The sequence below is a fragment of the Coregonus lavaretus genome (assembly GCF_964263955.1).
Source record: "Coregonus lavaretus genome assembly, chromosome: 21".
Lineage (NCBI taxonomy): Eukaryota > Metazoa > Chordata > Actinopteri > Salmoniformes > Salmonidae > Coregonus > Coregonus lavaretus.
The window spans coordinates 46311079-46328672 of record NC_140008.1 but is presented as its reverse complement, the minus strand read 5'-3'; the positions used below and the strand labels follow the sequence as shown (position 1 = coordinate 46328672).

Sequence of the window (17594 nt, the reverse complement as noted above, 5' to 3'; positions counted from 1 at the left end):
CCTCTCCCTCCCACCAGTGACCAATGATTCTCCTGCTTTCTACATGTGATTGTGTCACTTCCTGTCCTGACAGTGCTCTCCTATCCCTGCATGATGATTTATTTATTTTGTGTGTATTTGACGTATGCATTTGTGTGCTGGTATTTCAACTAAAGTCTGTTTAGTTTGTCAGTGTTTTAGTTAGTGATGTGAGTGAAATAGTGGGAGGTGACGTATCTGAGGTGTGTTTATGCGTGGATGAGGTGTGTGTATAATTTGGTGTGTCGATGAGGTGTGTGTTGGTGTGTGTCTGGGGAGCAACAGAAGGGTACCCAGTAGCTCTGTGTGCTGGACAACCTCCGCACCATCAGGTCCCTAGATAGATGTGGTAAGACCAAAGAGGCAAAACGGCAGCTTTCTTTGGCAGAGGAGAGATAAGTGGTGTCAGATTTTTAAATGGGAATTGTTTTCTGCCTGTAGTATAGACTGGTTTACACTTACAGGAGACTAACATATCAACACTAAATTGCTCTGTTAAAAATTCCTTTGATGAATACGGAAAACATTAACTTATAGTCCGCTATGTCTTCAGTTGGCACTGACCTTAAAATAATGCATTTACTTTTTAGTTTTAGTCTTTCATTCCCCCATCCAGCCAGCCGCCCAAACAGGGGTCCTGTTGCACAAGAGGCTGTCCTCAAAGACTGGCTGTGCGTGAGAAAAGTGTGTGAGCGCTGCCGGCCTACCTGGCCCCCGACCACTGTCCACACACACTCGCGAACATGCACATAACTCTGTCCTCCTTACAAGTGTCACTTTGCATATCCATTTATATGATATTAAATCACTCTGCTGTCTCTTATCAAATGTAACACACCCACGAACGCACGCGCACACACACAGGAGATGGTGGAGGTTTTAATGAGTTTCTCCCTTTTTCCACTAGTTTTTTAGCTGACGCTGTTTCCTGGAAGTAAACGAAACAAGAAGGCCTTTGTTGGCAGAGCAGCCCCACTCAGTACTTACTGTCTCCCCCCTTTTCTCAGCCTCCCTCTCTCTTCCTTTCAGTTTTTCTCTCAACACCCTTACCTCCTCCCTTTTACTGCTGCTCCATCTTTGACCCCAACTTCTCTGCTACTCTTTTCTCTCTCTCTCTCTCTCTCTCTCTCTCTCTCTCTCTCTCTCTCTCTCTCTCTCTCTCTCTCTCTCTCTCTCTCTCTCTCTCTCTCTCTCTCTCTCTCTCTCTCTCTCTCTCTCTCTCTCTGCTGATGTCATGACTGGGAGCTGTGAGGGGGTGTAGTGTGCTGGTTCGTCATCTTGTTGCTCTAGTCTATCTGATCATGTGTTTTCCATCATGGCAATCGGTCAGTGTGACACCCGGTGCTAGCCTGGAACAGGAGGGAGGAGAGAAGGGTGGGGAGACAGAGTGATTCAGTCGAGGAGAAGTTAGAGAGGGGGAGGTGAGGGGAGAGAGGTGGAGGAGAAGCGCAAGGGAGAGCATGGGAGAAGAGGAGGGTAAAACAGGAGAGAGTAGTGGAGTGTTATTTTACTTATGGCTGAGGCTGTGTGGAGCTGTGCACAGCCTGCAGTCTGTTTTCTGCAGCCCCAATATGCACTCTCTGACAGGGTGTGTCCTGTCCTGCCCTGTAAGCTTGTCCCAGACCCAAACCTAAACATGCTGCTCTGAGTGTTTCTGTGTGCAATTGCATGCATGGCATGTGTATGCGTGTGTGTGTGTCTGTCTGTTTGGCCCCTATCCAAACCTAGGGACTCCACTCAAGCTATTTGGTTCTAACAAAACAAGGGCATAATGAGAATAAATAAATGTTCCCATCATTGTCATGTACTCTAGCCCAGGCCTCTTAATAGTTGTAAGCATAATCTATTTAAAATGTTTGAATGTCTAATGGACGGTTTCCTGTCTGCCCCTTGACCAAACATGAAGACTGTTGCAATGAATAGCTTTGGAACCAAAATGGCCGTGCATTGAGCCTTTGGGTATGACATCATTGAGTGTAATAGGACGATTACGGATGGTTATTTTTCAGAATTGTGAAGTACGTTAAGGGGCTCTGAGGAAAACCTTATGGTCCACAAATGTGTTGCTTTATAGAAAGAACGATGAAATCATACATTGCATGACAGCTAGGCCAAAATCATTTTTTCTTACATCAGTCGAGAACTTTCCCCTCACACTTGGTTGTGATTAGGGAAAGGAGGTTAGGTAAACTACGTATGTTCCTTCTTTGCTCTTCATCCAGACTTCAAGTAAACTACAGGTCCAGCTGACAGATGGGGGGGGGGGGAGAGGCACACTGAACTGCCAAGGGTGAAAGGGAAGGAGGGAGGAGGAGGAGATAAAGAGAGAGGAGGCAAAGGAGAGTGAGATGGAGGGAAGAGAGAGAAACAGATGTGCTGAGAGAGATAGAAGGAAAGAGATGGGGTGAAGGAGAGAGAGCAGACGGTGTCTGTCCACAGTGAAACCACCAGACTGTCTGCTTTTTGTGCCATGTGCCTTTTCAGCTCCAAATCGGGCCTGTACTGCTACATTTATGCCATGTGTGATTAGTTTACGTGACACACACACACACACACACACAATGACTTTGTGCTCTGGAGAATCCATTAAGAGTTTGAGCAAGTTTTTATTCAATACTGTTGAAAAGAACTGTGAATGAACTGACCAAAGATGACCTTGGTCAGACATGATCACGTTTCTGCCTCTCCTGCCCTGTTCAGACCCAAGGCAGGCTCTGTCCTGTACAGTAACTAAATACTGTATGCTTGTTGTGCTTGGATCACACATTCCCCCCCCCCCCCCCCCCCTCCCCCCCTCTCTCTCTCTGTCAGTCTGATTGTTCATGTGAGAGTAGGGTGACCGTGTGTCTGTCCTGTCACTGTCCTGGCCTTCATTAAGCTACACTTCTCTCACTCTGTGTCACTGACCTGGCTGGGATCACAGAGTCGGACATAGGGGCTAGCGATCAGCTAATTATTAACGACCACTGGTAACAAAGAAAACCGCTCATCACTGCTTGATAATGATTCTTCTGTCTTCAATAGAATGAGCTGATGATTAACTGGCTAAAGTAGTCAAGTCCCCAAATCAATGCTCCTTGATTTTTGTTTTTCTAAAACCAACCTTACAGGCCCCTTTTGGCTGTTGTCTGGAATAGCCAAGTCTAGATGCTATTGCTGGAGGTCTAGTCTGTCATGGCCATCTGGTTTCCCTTCGTAAGCACAGGAGCAGTATTCTATCCATATTACTGGTGTGCTTCAAAGTGGCTGAGGCTCTGTTGACAGTGAGAGCTTGGTCAGGTTGTTTCTCACACATGTAGTGTTTATGCCGACTGTTTACATCTGTGTGTGTTGTGCATGTAGCCTATGCGTGGGTGATCAATTTCCAGCCTGACTTACTATCTGGACCGTGTCCCCTTCCCAGAGCAGTGGTGTAAAAAGAGGTGATGTGGAACTAGTGAAGTGAGCTGAGCTCAAAGTGTTCAGAATCAGCTGCTGTTCACCTGATTGACTAGACCTGAGAGAAATGTCTGCAGTAGTACTGTGTACATACTAGCACAGTCATTCTTATCACAGTACAATAAGCCTCGAGATAACTCTCTCTCACCCTTTTTCTCTGTCCTCCACTGTGTTTGTTGTTTCTAGCCTTAATACCAACCCTCTCCCTCCTCCCTGTCTCTCCCTGCACAGTGATGTCCCAACACCATCACCAGCAGCAACTGCAACACACCCAGCAGCAGCAGGCCCAGCAGCCTCAGCAGCCCCAACAGGCCCAGGCCCAAGCCTTGGGCTCACCTGGCTCACTGCCCCAGCAGCAGAGCTCCCAGACTGGGATGATGAGCCTGTCCAGTCCCCTGGGTGTGGGGGTCAGTGCCCAGCACCAGCAGAAGATGAGGCTGCAGCGCATCCAGCTGGAGAGGGAGAGGATCCAGAGACGACAGGAGGAGCTCATGAGACAGGTGAGGCAATCTAGACCTCAACACCAACCCGCAGCTGCTAAAGTATGAGCCCGTATGAGTCCTCTAAGCTCTAATCATGAGAGAAAGGCCATGGTTAAGTAGATGTGGCCTAGTACAGTATAAGCAACAGCCCCCTATTCCTAGTAAGGGGGGGGGGGGGGTCAACAGTAGGGTTTCATCAATAAAGTCTTTGTTGTCATTCAACGAGAGACAACTCATTTTCATGCACGTTATTTCATTGAGAAAGACTGCACCTAAAATTGCGCGACTAAGATCTCCTTTCTTGAGTTATCTTAGATTCATTCTGACTATTTTGAGGAAGTGTATACTGGCTATGGCATCTCAAAATGGACAAACAGCACTATTGTTTTTCAAGTAAAGGTATTTTAAGGGAGTATGCGAGCACATTTGTTCGGTAGGCGCCAGCCGAACTGAAGCATGCTGACGCCTTTAGTGTGTCAGATGAGCACACCAGTCTATTTACAAAATGGCTGTCTTCAACATCCAGCCAGTGACAGCATCCAGGAAGTGTTTATCTTACCCAGATCTCTTTGGTTCTCATTCGGCCCACCCTGAGCGCTGAGCAGCACTGGCTGGCCTGGAGTCTGTGGGGTTGGCCAAGGGTAGGGAGAGGGGAGGTGTGTGTGGTGGGTCAATAAGGCCCATCCTGTGAAGCCCTGGCTATGGTCAGTTGGTTTGGCCAGCGGTGGACACTTGGCCTGAGAGGATGAAAGAGAGGAGTGTGTTTGGGTATGTGTTATAGGAGTGTGTGTGGGTTAAGGTGTGTGTGTATATATACACATCTGAGGTAAAAACATCTGTGTTTCTCTTCTCGGATTGCCTAGATGTTATGAGTCAGGAATGTCTTCTTAGCAGTAGAATCTCTATTTTCCACTGTCCTCTTCTAGACTCTGCTTTGGTCTGACTGTCTGCAGATAGATCCCTATAGACCTGTGTATTCCTCCTCTAACCTGTCTGTTCTGTTCACTACCATACAGTGTGATGTTCAGTCCATCCAGCTCCAATGTCATACTCACACTTATAAACTGTTATAAAGCCGCTATTCAGCAGCCTGGAAAGCCCCTTCCCTTTAGATATACAGCTATTTTGTTACACACACAGCCAATCAGATGAATGGGAAGCCATTCAAAGTGAATTGGAACGGCAAGCTGGTGTTTCTCAGGTGACTGTGCACTGGGAGTTAGTAATGCCTGAGGCTTGGAGACTGACACCGATCCAACCCCAGAAACAGTGTCAGGGCAGCGGGACAGGCAAAGGTTAGTCCCCCCTCTCTCCCTTCCTGCTAGTCCCACCAGTGTAGACCTGTCTTTGACACTCAGCCAGTGTGAGTATGCAACTGTGTGTGTGTTTGGGTAGGGTTACATGTGCATCAGAAAGCACACACCTGTTACTTAACCAGTGGCCCAATTCCTTGAAGACTGTTAAGTGTGTGGGTGTGTGTGTGTCTTCACATCAGATAATTGCTGTGAAGTTCACACACTCACTACTACAGTTGAAGTCGGAAGTTTACATACACCTTAGTCAAATACATTTAAACTCAGTTTTTCACAATTCCTGACATTTAATCCTAGTAAAGATTCCCTGTCTTAGGTCAGTTAGGATCACCACTTTATTTTAAGAATGTGAAATGTCAGAATAATAGTAGAGAGAATTATTTATTTCAGCTTTTATTTCTTTCATCACATTCCCAGTGGGTCAGAAGTTTACATACACTCAATTAGTATTTGGTAGCATTGCCTTCAAATTGTTTAACTTGGGTCAAACGTTTTGGGTAGCCTTCCACAAGCTTCCCACAATAAGTTGGGTGAATTTTGGCCCATTCCTCCTGACAGAGCTGGTGTAACTGAGTCAGGTTTGTAGGCCTCCTTGCTCGCACACGCTTTTTCAGTTCTGCCCACAAATATTCTATAGGATTGAGGTCAGGGCTTTGTGATGGCCACTCCAATACCTTGACTTTGTTGTCCTTAAGCCATTTTGCCACAACTTTGGAAGTATGCTTGGGGTCATTGTCCATTTGGAAGACCCATTTGCGACCAAGCTTTAACTTCCTGACTGATGTCTTGAGATGTTGCTTCAATATATCCACATAATTTTCCTTCCTCATAATGCCATCTATTTTGTGAAGTGCACCAGTCCCTCCTGCAGCAAAGCACCCCCACAGCATGATGCTGCCACCCCCGTGCTTCACGGTTGGGATGGTGTTCTTCGGCTTGCAAGCGACCACCTTTTTCCTCCAAATATAATGATGGTCATTTTAGTCAAACAGTTCTAGTTTCATCAGACCAAAGGACATTTCTCCAAAAAGTACGATCTTTGTCCCCATGTGCAGTTGCAAACCGTAGTCTGGCTTTTTTATGGCGGTTTAGGAGCAGTGGCTTCTTCCATGCTGAGCAGCCTTTCAGGTTATGTCGATATAGGACTCGTTTTACTGTGGATATAGCTCCTTTTGTACCTGTTTCCTCCAGCATCTTCACAAGGTCCTTTGCTGTTGTTCTGGGATTGATTTGCACTTTTCGCACCAAAGTACGTTAATCTCTAGGAGACAGAACGCGTCTCCTCCCTGAGCGGTATGACTGCTGCGTGGTCCCATGGTGTTTATACTTGCGTACTATTGTTTGTACAGATGAACGTGGTACCTTCAGGTGTTTGGAAATTGCTCCCAAGGATGAACCAGACTTGTGGAGGTCTACAATTCTTTTTCTGAGGTCTTGGCTGATTTCATTTGATTTTCCCATGATGTCAAGCAAAGAGGCACTGAGTTTGAAGGTAGGCCTTGAAATACATCCACAGGTACACCTCCAATGGACTCAAATGATGTCAATTAGCCTATCTAAAGCTTTTAGCCATGACATCATTTTCTGGAATTTTCCAAGCTGTTTAAAGGCACAGTCAACTTAGTGTATGTAAACTTCTGACCCACTGGAATTGTGATACAGTGAATTATAAGTGAAATAATCTGTCAGTAAACAATTGTTGGAAAAATTACTTGTGTCATGCACAAAGTAGATGTCCTAACCGACTTGCCAAAGCTATAGTTTGTTAACAAGACATTTGTGGAGTAGTTGGAAAACGAGTTTTAATGACTCCAACCTAAGTGTATGTAAACTTCCGACTTCAACTGTATATTATGCTCTACTGATGCCTGGGGCCTGGAAAAACACTGCTTGGTTAATTGTTCTGTAGCAGTTGTAAGAAGCAGATTCGGGCCCGGTTATGGAGTCAGCTAATTTCTCACCTCAAGTGCTGTAGCACATGATGTGTTCTTGATCAATAATGAACATAGTTTCAGTAATCTTGAATCTCTCCTCCCCCTCCCCTCTTCTCTCCCTTCTTCTCTTTCCTCCTCCTCTCCTCCCCCTACCCACTGCTGCCTATTGCTTCCCCCTAGGAGGTGGCGCTGTGTAGACAGCTGCCCATGGACTCTGAGAGCATGGCACCAGTGCCCACCCCCGGTGGCAACCCTGCCCAGCCCATGACACATGGCAACATGCCCACCAACGGATCCGACCCCTTCCTCAACAGGCAAGTGCACTCCTGACTCCTTCCATATATTACTGTCCCTCCTCTCTTTTGCTTCTCTGTTTCTTCTCATCTGTATGTCTCTGTCCCCACTCCCTTGCTCTCTCTCCTCTCACTCCCTTCTTTCTCAACACCCCCTCTCCTCTCTGCCTCTCTCCCACTTATCCCCTGGCTATCCTCTTCTCCTCTCAGCCTGTGTTCTTTCTGTCTTCTGCTTTCAGCTTTCAAGCTGTAGTGTGTGATCCAGTTGGTGGACAGAAGGGATCAGTGTATTAATGTGTGTGTAATGTATGTGATCCGCAGTGGTCACTTCCAGCACTCACGGGAGCAGAGCACAGACAGTGGCCTGGGGCTGGGCTGTTACAGCATCCCCACCACCCCAGAGGACTTCCTCAATAACATGGAGGAGATGGACACAGGTAGGACACCCTCTCTCCCCTTTCTCTATCTACCTGGTTATATGTGACCATCTCTCTCGCCTTCTCTCTCTCTCCTTCTCTCTCTCTCTCTCTCTCTCCTTCTCTCTCTCGTGCCTTCTCTCTCTCTCCTTCTCTCTCTCTCTCGCCTTCTCTCTCTCGCCTTCTCTCGCCTTCTCTCTCTCTCGCCTTCTCTCTCTCGCGCCTTCTCTCTCTCGCCTTCTCTCTCTCTCGCCTTCTCTCTCTCTCTCGCCTTCTCTCTCTCCTTCTCTCTCTCTCTCTCTCCTCTCTCTCTCTTGCCTTCTCTCTCTCTCGCCTTCTCTCTCTCTCCTCTCTCTCGCCTTCTCTCTCTCTCGCGCCTTCTCTCTCTCGCGCCTTCTCTCTCGCTCTCGCCTTCTCTCCCGCTCTCTCACCTTCTCTCTCTCTCGCTTTCTTTCAAATTCAAAAAATGTTTTTACATGAAAAGTGTTACCACATACGTTGCCAAAGTAAACAAATAGACACATATCAAATCAGGTAGCAGTGTCTTCTCTCTCTCTCTCTACCTGATTATATGTGACCATCGCTCTCTCTCTCCCCCGACTCACCTTCATCTCCCCTCTCTCCCCATCCAGGTGAGAGCATGGCCCAGGCGGGCAGTATGAACGTGCCCCAGCACAGCCGCTTCCCAGACTTCTTGGACTCTCTGCCAGGCACCAACGTGGACCTGGGAACCCTGGAGGGAGCAGACCTCATCCCTATCCTCAACGACGTGGAGTCAGTCCTCAACAAGAGCGAGCCCTTCCTCACTTGGCTGTAAACACACATAAACACACACACAACTTCTACACACATATATACACATCCATACTCAGCCATAAAAAACACCCAACAAACAGGATGAAAGACTCACTCCACATATCTAAAGACTCATCTATGCTACCTTTAGCTACTTATTCAAATCAGCATTATCTCTTCTTCCCACTTCTCCATGTGTACAGTAATATTACGCTCTGTCTGTCTACCCTCTGTCTGCCAGACCACGTAGCGTCAATCTGAGTTCAGTTCTGATCAAAGATATAAAGAGTATTCATCAAAGCCTTGAGAGAACAAAAACAAATCAAAACATGACATGTATTAACGTGTACTTCACTATTGGAGTTATTGTATGATAAACGAACAAAGTTAGTAGTTTTGGTTTTGTATGTTCTGTAAGACTTCCCCTGAGAACCCACTCTGGTTTATTAATCACAATTGATTAAATTTTTTCTACAGCATTCCTTTCTCTCTTGGGGTGACTTTCTATGTGGAACAAGTACTTGGTGAAAATAAACAAAATTGGCTTCCTATGGGATTGCTTTGACGTAACTGTCAAACGTATGCAGGGAGGCTTTTTCACCAATAGGTGGAGCTATTGCTTAAGCTACTGTAGTTCTTATGAAATGGATCTTTACTGGCTACAAGGCTGTTCGTCTGTAGGTTCTTGGTATAAAGTGGACCTCTGTCGGCTACAGCACTGTAAACCTTCTTCTCTATCACCAACAGTGTCCTAACTGTCAGTTTGGGTTAGAATAAAAACCCGATTTTCTTTGTTACTGTTGCTTCTGTTCGCAAAAACAACCATCTTGGATTCACTTCAATATCATCAGTAGTGGCCATGAGAGCAAAGTGTGTTGTATACCAAATAATGTTTCCTGTTGTCCGCTTCAATGTCACTACAAAAGCTTTAAATCTTAAAAATTGTACTCAGTTTGATTTTTAAAGAGAACCATGTTTTTTTGTTTTTGTCATTTTACTAATTGTACTCAAGCTGATTCCAATATAGCTATTATAACACTAAAAGCTCATGCCTCAGTTATGCAATGACGTGCATACGTAGAATTGTGTTTTATACCATGTACTTTTTATATCATGCTACAAGTATTATTTTTTCTTTACTGTAAAATAGCCTAGATGGGTTCTTTGCATCTGGTGCCATTGTAGGACTAATAATATAAAGTTTGCATTTTTAGTATTTATCAAGAGCTATGTTTCTTACAAATTTTTGATTTTTAAAAATGGAATTGAGATTTCAAAGCACTGCAAATCAGCAAGGGATTCAAAGATATCTGATCATGAAGTGAATGTTGAAGTTAGATGACCACCAGAAGCTCCCACTAGACGTTTTGGTTCAATGTGCGTTGAGGCTTGATAATCCTTCGTAAGCAAACTCTGTCCTTGGTCCTCAGTTGGTCTTTGGGCTTGCAAAGTCTGTTTGAAAACCCAAAGGACAACTTTTCTAATATCTGTTCTGCGGGGAAATATGCAACAATAGTATTTTACGTGGCCTGAGATTATTGTGCCTATGCGTTTAAAGGATTTTTACTGAATCGTCAGGTTGGATTGACATGGGGTTGGCGTTATGATTTAGTTTTAAAGTGCCAGCCCCTCAACACAATCCGCTCAGATAGTTTTTTTTCTACATTTTGTATTTGCATGTTGAATGACATATTTGTGATTCCTAGCGTTAGGTTCTCTATAGCTCGACCTTATATTGTGACTATACTGAGTCTGGTTACTGTGTAGAACGTTAGGACTGACAAGGCGAGAAAGTGATGGATCCTGGGAAGGGGCAGGTGAATAGATGGCGAGAGAGAGGGAGGGGGGTTGAGTTTAGGGAGGGGGAGGGCAACCAAAACACGCTACTTTTCAGCGCGGCGGCCAACACGGCGCTCATGACGTCCTAACGTCGAGGTGAAGAGGGGCCTAGAGGGGGATGAGAGGAGGCACACGGTTACCCCACCATCACCACTACCACATGTCTCATTGGAGAGGTGTGTATTGGGGGACATGGTGTGGATTAGTGTCAAAGATTGTAGGCGTCTCTATTACCCAAGCATGGCCGAAGAAGGCTAGCTCTCACAGGGCTAGCAACATGCTAACTTATGCCCAGGCCCAGGCCTAGCTGATGAAAAGCGCTCCAGTGAGAGGTGATGAGGTCTTTTGAGAATCAGACAAGCTGATTGGGATGAGGCTTAACACTGTCCAATCACACAGCTTCCTCTCCTGGTGTCTGTGTGCATTAGGGAGGTTTCCTGTCTGTGTTTTCTATTGAATGACATGCTGTTCCAGCTCTAATAACACAAGCCAGAGGAGCACTGAGGGGGGACACTGGGCAGGGCTGTCTGTGCATCATTACTGGGGACACAATTCAAGGGTGTACCAGTTCGTGGGGGCAAGATTCAAGGTTGCACCAGTATGAAGGGCACAAGTTAAAAGTTCAAGAAAATGGATAATAGCATTTATATCAGATTGATTGTCTTTTTGTAAATCTATACTTTGGGGGTTAGAAATACCTGATAAAGAGATGGATCCTTTGAGACCATAGATAGGGGATGAACACAGTGGTGGTGTTATACAATAAAGAGTTTGAGGAAATGGTTTGGTGCGTGTGGGGCACATGTTTGACTACAGGGTGCATAGAGTGGCATGACATGGATTGGGCAGGATAACGCTGTAGCAATATATAGCGCAGTGGCTAGGCTACAGCTGCATGGTTGGATGAGACGGGGGTGTGATGTCAGTAGGTACAGTGTTCTTGGAACTTTGAAGGCATGCTCATTGGTTGTGGAAATCACACACCAACAAAATGGCCGTATACTGTATCCTGGCAGTGTGGAGTTCATTTTGACATAATGTAACCTCGGCAAGGAGTCTCTGAAAACGAGAATTGAAAGTCGTGTAACATGTAAAAAAAATAAACTGAATAAAATGGCGTCAGAACCGTGGATCTTTGTTTTTTTATTGATGCCATTTATTACAGAAGTTCACTTTTGATCACTGATATCACAACCCACGGATCACACATAACCGTACACAGATCCAAAGATGACCTGAGAATATAATTACTCTCTAGGTAACATTAGCTAACGTCTTATTTATTTATATATATATATATATATATATATATATATATATATATATATATATATATATATATATATATATATATATATATATATATATATATATATATAGTATACAAAACATCCACTACCATCATAATATAGCGGAATCAACATCCTCATAAAGTCACTGATAACCCAACATGACAAAGACTCCTTAGTAACCCCATGGCGGTACAGTAAATATTGACACAGAGGAGGGAAGCTAGCCATGTCCCTCCATTAACAAGAACTAGCCAGAATAAAGTTATAAAATAACTTAACCCACAGGCCAACTAAAACAAGGCTGACACAGGTGTGGTCCACTCACCCTGTCAGAAACCTATATGAAGTTATGTTTTGTGTTTTTCAATTAAATAAGATACATTTTTGATAGATTTAATTGATTCCAAGTGTTCTGTTGGACACGTCTTTTACGGTACATAATATGAAAATTATAATATAACGTGAAAAGTGCAATCATGTTTTAAACATATTGAATAATAAGTTTGATTACGTTAAATTTATTATCCTCATTAAAAAAGAAATCATAATATTTGCTATATAGCGAAAGGCTATATAGCTATTTGCTATATAGCGAAAGGCTAAGTTAGATAGGTAGGAAATTGTTCAATTAAAAAATATATATTTAACAAAATTAAATATACACCTCATAGAAAGCCAGTTGTTATAAGAAGTCTTCTGTCTTCTGAGAGGCTCACTGAGGCTCAAAGATCCTCAGACTGCACCATCAGTACTCTGAAAGACAAACATAGGACAACATTTTCAAATCAACTCTTACTCAAATACAAACATATTTATACAGTGTATTAGTGTGACAATCATGGATGAGCTAATTGTTGCTAAGCTCACTGGAGTTCATGGTAAGACAACACATGGCCGAGAGGTCAGTGACACCGGTGGGAGTAAATGTCAATAGGGGGCTAGCCTTATTGAGAGTCAGGTGTAGGCAGGTCCAGTCCAGCGCCGGGCTTTAGAATACAATTTATTAAATGTTGTATTCCACTAGAGCAAAAGTATTTGTGACACTAATTTGGCATATGGGCTAGATGTTCATTTAAGATTGGGGTGTATCAAGACGAGGGTTGGTCCTCTTACCCCACAGCAGCCGCAGCAGTCTCCACAGATGGCACCGATGAGTCCGTTGATGACCTGGATGGAACAGAGCACAGCCTGCAGCAGGCCCATCACCAGCAGCATGGAGAACAAGGTCAGGTGCCAGGTCACAATGCCCTCAGGTGCCTTACAGCCCTGCCACAGGTTGTGGTTATTCAGGTAGTCACTGGTGGGGAACAGAGAAGAAGTTCAGCAAAAAGTAAAATAAGATTCAGCACACTGCAATGTATGTGAGTGACTGAGAGGTACATACATTGTCAAAACATAAACAATGTATTAACAACAATGTATTTGAGTGCTAAAACAGTTCTTACCCGTCAACAAAGGGGTTGGTCCATGACTCTGTTGTGCCATTGGTATAGAGACACGTTGGTCCATTATGAATGGCAACAGCAGACACAATGAAGGAGTAGCCAGCCCCCAGAACCCCAACCGCAGCAAAGATGATCGAGGTGAACATCTGAGGAAAAGAAAGATCACAGTTACAGAGGTCCAATTCAATCAATCTGGGTCCCAGGCCATCCAAGTGACTCAAATAGACTGTGTTAGTCCACTGAGCTGAAAGTGGTAGGAGGAGTGGTAGGAGGGGCTCTTCAGGGCCCATATCCATAAAACGTCTCAGAGTAAGAGTGCTGATCTAGGATCATAATTTATAAGATTATATGGACAGGTCTGGGCTCCTGTTCCTAGATCAGGATGGACTTCAGGTCTTACTTATACTGTGAGCATATCAGCTTGATATATCACAAAGACAGGCTTTCCTGTTCAGGTTGGAACTCTGGGTGGTCTGCAGTGGGCCATTTCATTTGGTGTCCGCTGGGGTCTGCTTAGGGTGTGGTTTGATATCCGCATAGCTGTTTTGTACCGAGTTGACCTACTGAAAGGGAACTTACAGTTATGACTATAACTACTGTTCCCTGAAGGAGAGAAACGAGGTACAACAACACCTGTTCAGCCCTGCATCGCCCAGTTCTGGGCTCGGTGAAGAGCAGTACTGAATTGAAATAATTAATCCTCGGGTTTATCACCTGTGGACGACGGGGCTTACGGTGATGCACGGTGTTCATTGGCCTTGTCAGGCATGATTCTAATGCTCTTCAGTAGAGGGCGCTAGTGCGCAAACTCCCCATAGCCTTCTTCAGGGAACAGTAATTATATTCATAACTGTACACTTCTCTTATCTGCTGGCCACCAGTATAATGGGGGCTCTGTCTGTAGGAGTCATGTGAAATGCCAGTTGAACTCCCTGCCTTGGGGTGATTAAAATCGATGTATTATATCTACTGCGTGTGTCTGTGCGTACATGTGTGCATGCGTGTGTGTGACTCTGGTTTCTCCATGTACTCACTGCAAATCTCTTTCCACAACTCTCGTTGCCACAGCAACCGCAGCAGTCATTGTTTTTGAGTCCCAGGAAGACAAGTGCTGGGAGGATCATCTGTTCAGAAAGATATACAGCACACAATTATTAGGATCAGACCGCAACGATATACACACAACCATTAGGATACACAACTATTGGTTAAGATCAGGACAGAAAGACCTCATACTACCCACAACCATTTGGAGAAGACCCGGAAGACTGCTCTCCAGTTGTAAATGCTCACTATAGCACAGACAATCATATTGGTTTGAATCAGATTAGTAGGGAGACTACTGTTTCTGTCATCAGCAACAGGAAGGACAACGGCACGTTGGCTTAAGAAGCAAAAACAGAGTGGCACTGTCTATTGAACACTGTGAACATTATTCTAAACGTTTCATTACATTCTAATAATGCTGTAATAACACAAGCGTAATGGACAAGGCCACCTCACAGTCTTTCATTTTGATCATTTAAAATTGCACCTCATATACTATTATGCAGTTATAATACGTTATAAATGACTGTTCACCTGTTTTCTGAAAGGCTTAATCCAATATTTGTACATTTCTATGTTTCTCCACATGTTGAATAGAGATATCCAAATAAAACCATTGAAATTAGAAATGTGTACATTAGAGAGTTATTAGAAGTTATTAAAAGCCCCAAGTCAAAAGCCCTTTTCCATCCCCGCAGTAACAGTTGACTTACCAGAACCCCGGATCCCATGATGCCCCCAAAGTACCACACCTCTTTAGTGATGTGGTCATTGTCTTCAGCGACCAGCCCCCCAGGGAAGAAGAGCAGGATGTTACAGAGCACACATAGGATGGCCAGGGGGATCAGGGTGATGCCCAGGCACTTGGCAAAACTACCCGAGCACATGGTACACCTTATCAGCCAAAACAGTCACACAGGGCCAACAGGGGTTCTCTAAAGTCTAAAGGGCTCCCACACAAACTCGTCCACACCTAAACTGTACGTCCTCCGTAAAAGGTTCCTATCTAGGACTGTACCTGTCCAGAGCAACCAAACGGTCTCAATCTCTCAGATTGGGGAGGGGTGTATATATAGACAGCTGGTTGGATGATGTCACTGCCTTAAATTGAATTTACAGTGTTTGTGCTATGGCAACCATCTGGTCCGGTTAATGTTCTACTACAGGATTTGCCTGCCTGGCCCCAGCCCTGACAGAGAGATAGAGGGGGGTTATTGAACACACTGCCACTCTATTGGAGTCCATACATGGTTATGAATGGGAGTATGTTTCAGGCTATATTTTTCCTGATACTTTATGGTATTTTATTCGGTCAATGTTGTAGTGAAAAACCCATGAAGCCTCTCATAATTTTACATTACCTTATTTAAATAAGGTATCATACGGTGAAAAACATTCCAATACAATGTGATTATCATTCAAGAATAACTTTTTTCCTTTACATAGTTTTATTCACATTTAGGCTTATATTAATGCATCATATTTAGTCTGAAAACAACAACGCCACCAGCATATTGTGCACTATTAGATTTATGGCGTATAGGCTACAAGGTAAATGTACACTGAGTGTACAAAACATTAGGAACACCTTCCTAATATTGAGTTGCACCCCCTTTTGCCCTCAGAACAGCCTCAATTAGTTGGGGCATGGACTCTACAAGGTGTCGAAAGCGTTCCACAGGGATTCTGGCCCATGTTCACTACAATGCTTTCCACAGTTGTACGGAAACTGTTGAGCGTGAAAAAGCCAACAGCTTTGCAGTTCTTGACACACTCAAACCAGTGTGCCTGGCACCTACTAACAGACCTTGTTCAAAGGCACTTCAATCTTTTGTCTTGGCCATTCACCCTCTGAATGGCACACACACAATCCATGTCTCAAGGCTTAAAAATCCTTCTTTAACCTGTCTCCCCCCCTTCATCTACACTGATTGAAGTGGATTTAACACGTGACATCAATAAGGGATCATAGCTTTCTGTCACGGTTTCGGTCGAGGCTGCTCCTCCTCCTGGTTCGGGCAGGCTTCGGCGTTCGCCGTCCCCGGAGTACTAGCTGCCACCGCTCTATGTTTCTGTGTTTGATTGCTTTTGTCTGTCTGTCACACCTGTGTCTGTTTGGGAGTTGATTACGTGTCTTATAAGTTCCGTGTTGTGATCTAGGGTATTTGTGTGTTGTTATTCTGTTGCCACTGTGGCTATGATACGTGTTTGTTTTCCGTGTCATTTTTTCATGTTTAGTGTTTTACGCGTGTGCGTAATTTTCCCTCGCCACTTCGTGTTTTCGAGGTCGGAGTTTTGTTCTCGTGTTATTGAGACTATTAAAAGTCTTGTTGGACTAAACCTCTGTTTCCTGCGCTTGACTCCTCCACCACATCCACGACGGAATAGTGACAGAACAACACACCATCATGGAGTCAGCAGGAACAGCGGCGGCACCCGAATCCCTGCTGGACCGGATCAACTTCCAGGACGCCATGATCCGGCGACTCGGGACCGCCATGGACGAGGTGTCCAACACTCTGCGCCGATTGGTGAACCCTGAGGTGGCCAAGGACCCTTACAACATCGCATCACCAACGGCCAGTCCTCCTCTCTCAGCACCGGAACCCAGTGGCATTCGGCTCTCACTCCCGAGGGCATATGACGGTTCTGCAGCCGGGTGTCAGGGATTCCTCCTGCAGGTAGAACTTTACCTTGCCACCATACACCCGGCGCCCTCGGGATACGAGAGCGTCTCCGCCCTCATCTCCTGTCTCTCCGGCAAGGCGTTGGAGTGGGCCAACGCCGAATGGAGGGGAATAGACGCCGCAACCATCACCTACGCGGAGTTCTCCCGCCGCTTCAGGGCTGTCTTCGATCATCCCCCTGAGGGGAGAGCGGCGGGAGAGCGTCTATTCCACCTCCGACAGGGGAAGAGGAGCGCACAGGAGTTCGCACTGGAGTTCCGGACACTAGCGAAGGATGCGGGGTGGAATGAGAGGGCCCTCATCGACCAGTACCGGTGTAGTCTACGAGAGGACGTTCGTCGGGAGCTGGCCTGCAGGGACACCAACCTGTCGTTTGACCAGTTGGTGGACATTTCCATCCGTCTGGATACCCTGCTGGCTACCCGCGGACGTCCCGAGTGGGGGTCATCCAGTCCACCCTCCAGCACCCCCGAGCCGATTCCCATGGAGCTAGGGGGTGCTGGCGCTAGAGAGAGGAGGAGAGGGAACCCGAGGGGGGCCATCCCCTGCACCACCTGCGGTCGTGGAGGACACACTGCGGCCAGGTGCTGGGGAG

At 45.4% G+C, this 17594-nt stretch overlaps 2 protein-coding genes across 5 annotated transcripts in view; one reads left to right on the top strand and one right to left on the bottom strand.

Annotated features, from left to right (window-relative positions):
• LOC311148950 (WW domain-containing transcription regulator protein 1-like) overlaps positions 1-11660 on the top strand; it is a 90125-nt gene extending 78465 nt beyond the window's left edge. For 2 of the 4 annotated variants that reach the window (XM_084185992.1, XM_084185990.1), the window contains 4 exons: positions 3688-3956; positions 7369-7499; positions 7800-7915; positions 8527-11660. In XM_084185992.1, the coding sequence (XP_084042118.1) occupies positions 3688-3956; positions 7369-7499; positions 7800-7915; positions 8527-8711 (701 nt within the window). In that variant the 3' untranslated portion in view covers positions 8712-11660. Of the gene's footprint in view, positions 1-3687; positions 3957-7365; positions 7500-7799; positions 7916-8526 lie in introns of all 4 variants that reach the window. The other 2 variants (XM_084185991.1, XM_084185989.1) reach the window with 1 other exon arrangement.
• Positions 11661-12199: 539 nt separating this feature from the next.
• On the bottom strand, positions 12200-15395 carry tm4sf4 (transmembrane 4 L six family member 4). The gene is made up of 5 exons (XM_084185449.1): positions 15026-15395; positions 14300-14389; positions 13266-13411; positions 12934-13117; positions 12200-12573 (listed from the first exon to the last, which is right to left on the bottom strand). The coding sequence occupies exons 1-5, from the start codon at positions 15197-15199 to the stop codon at positions 12553-12555; spliced, it is 615 nt and encodes a 204-aa protein (XP_084041575.1). The 5' UTR covers positions 15200-15395; the 3' UTR covers positions 12200-12552.
• Positions 15396-17594: the final 2199 nt, after the last annotated feature.

Excerpts from the sequence above, each read along its gene's own strand:
- tm4sf4 (XM_084185449.1), bottom strand. The coding sequence starts at position 15,199 with ATGTGCTCGGGTAGTTTTGCCAAGTGCCTGGGCATCACCCTGATCCCC. Across the intron at positions 14,390-15,025 it reads TCATGGGATCCGGGGTTCTG|ATGATCCTCCCAGCACTTGT; the intron begins GTAAGTCAACTG and ends CTTTCTGAACAG. Across the intron at positions 13,412-14,299 it reads GTTGTGGAAAGAGATTTGCA|ATGTTCACCTCGATCATCTT; the intron begins GTGAGTACATGG and ends TCTTTTCCTCAG.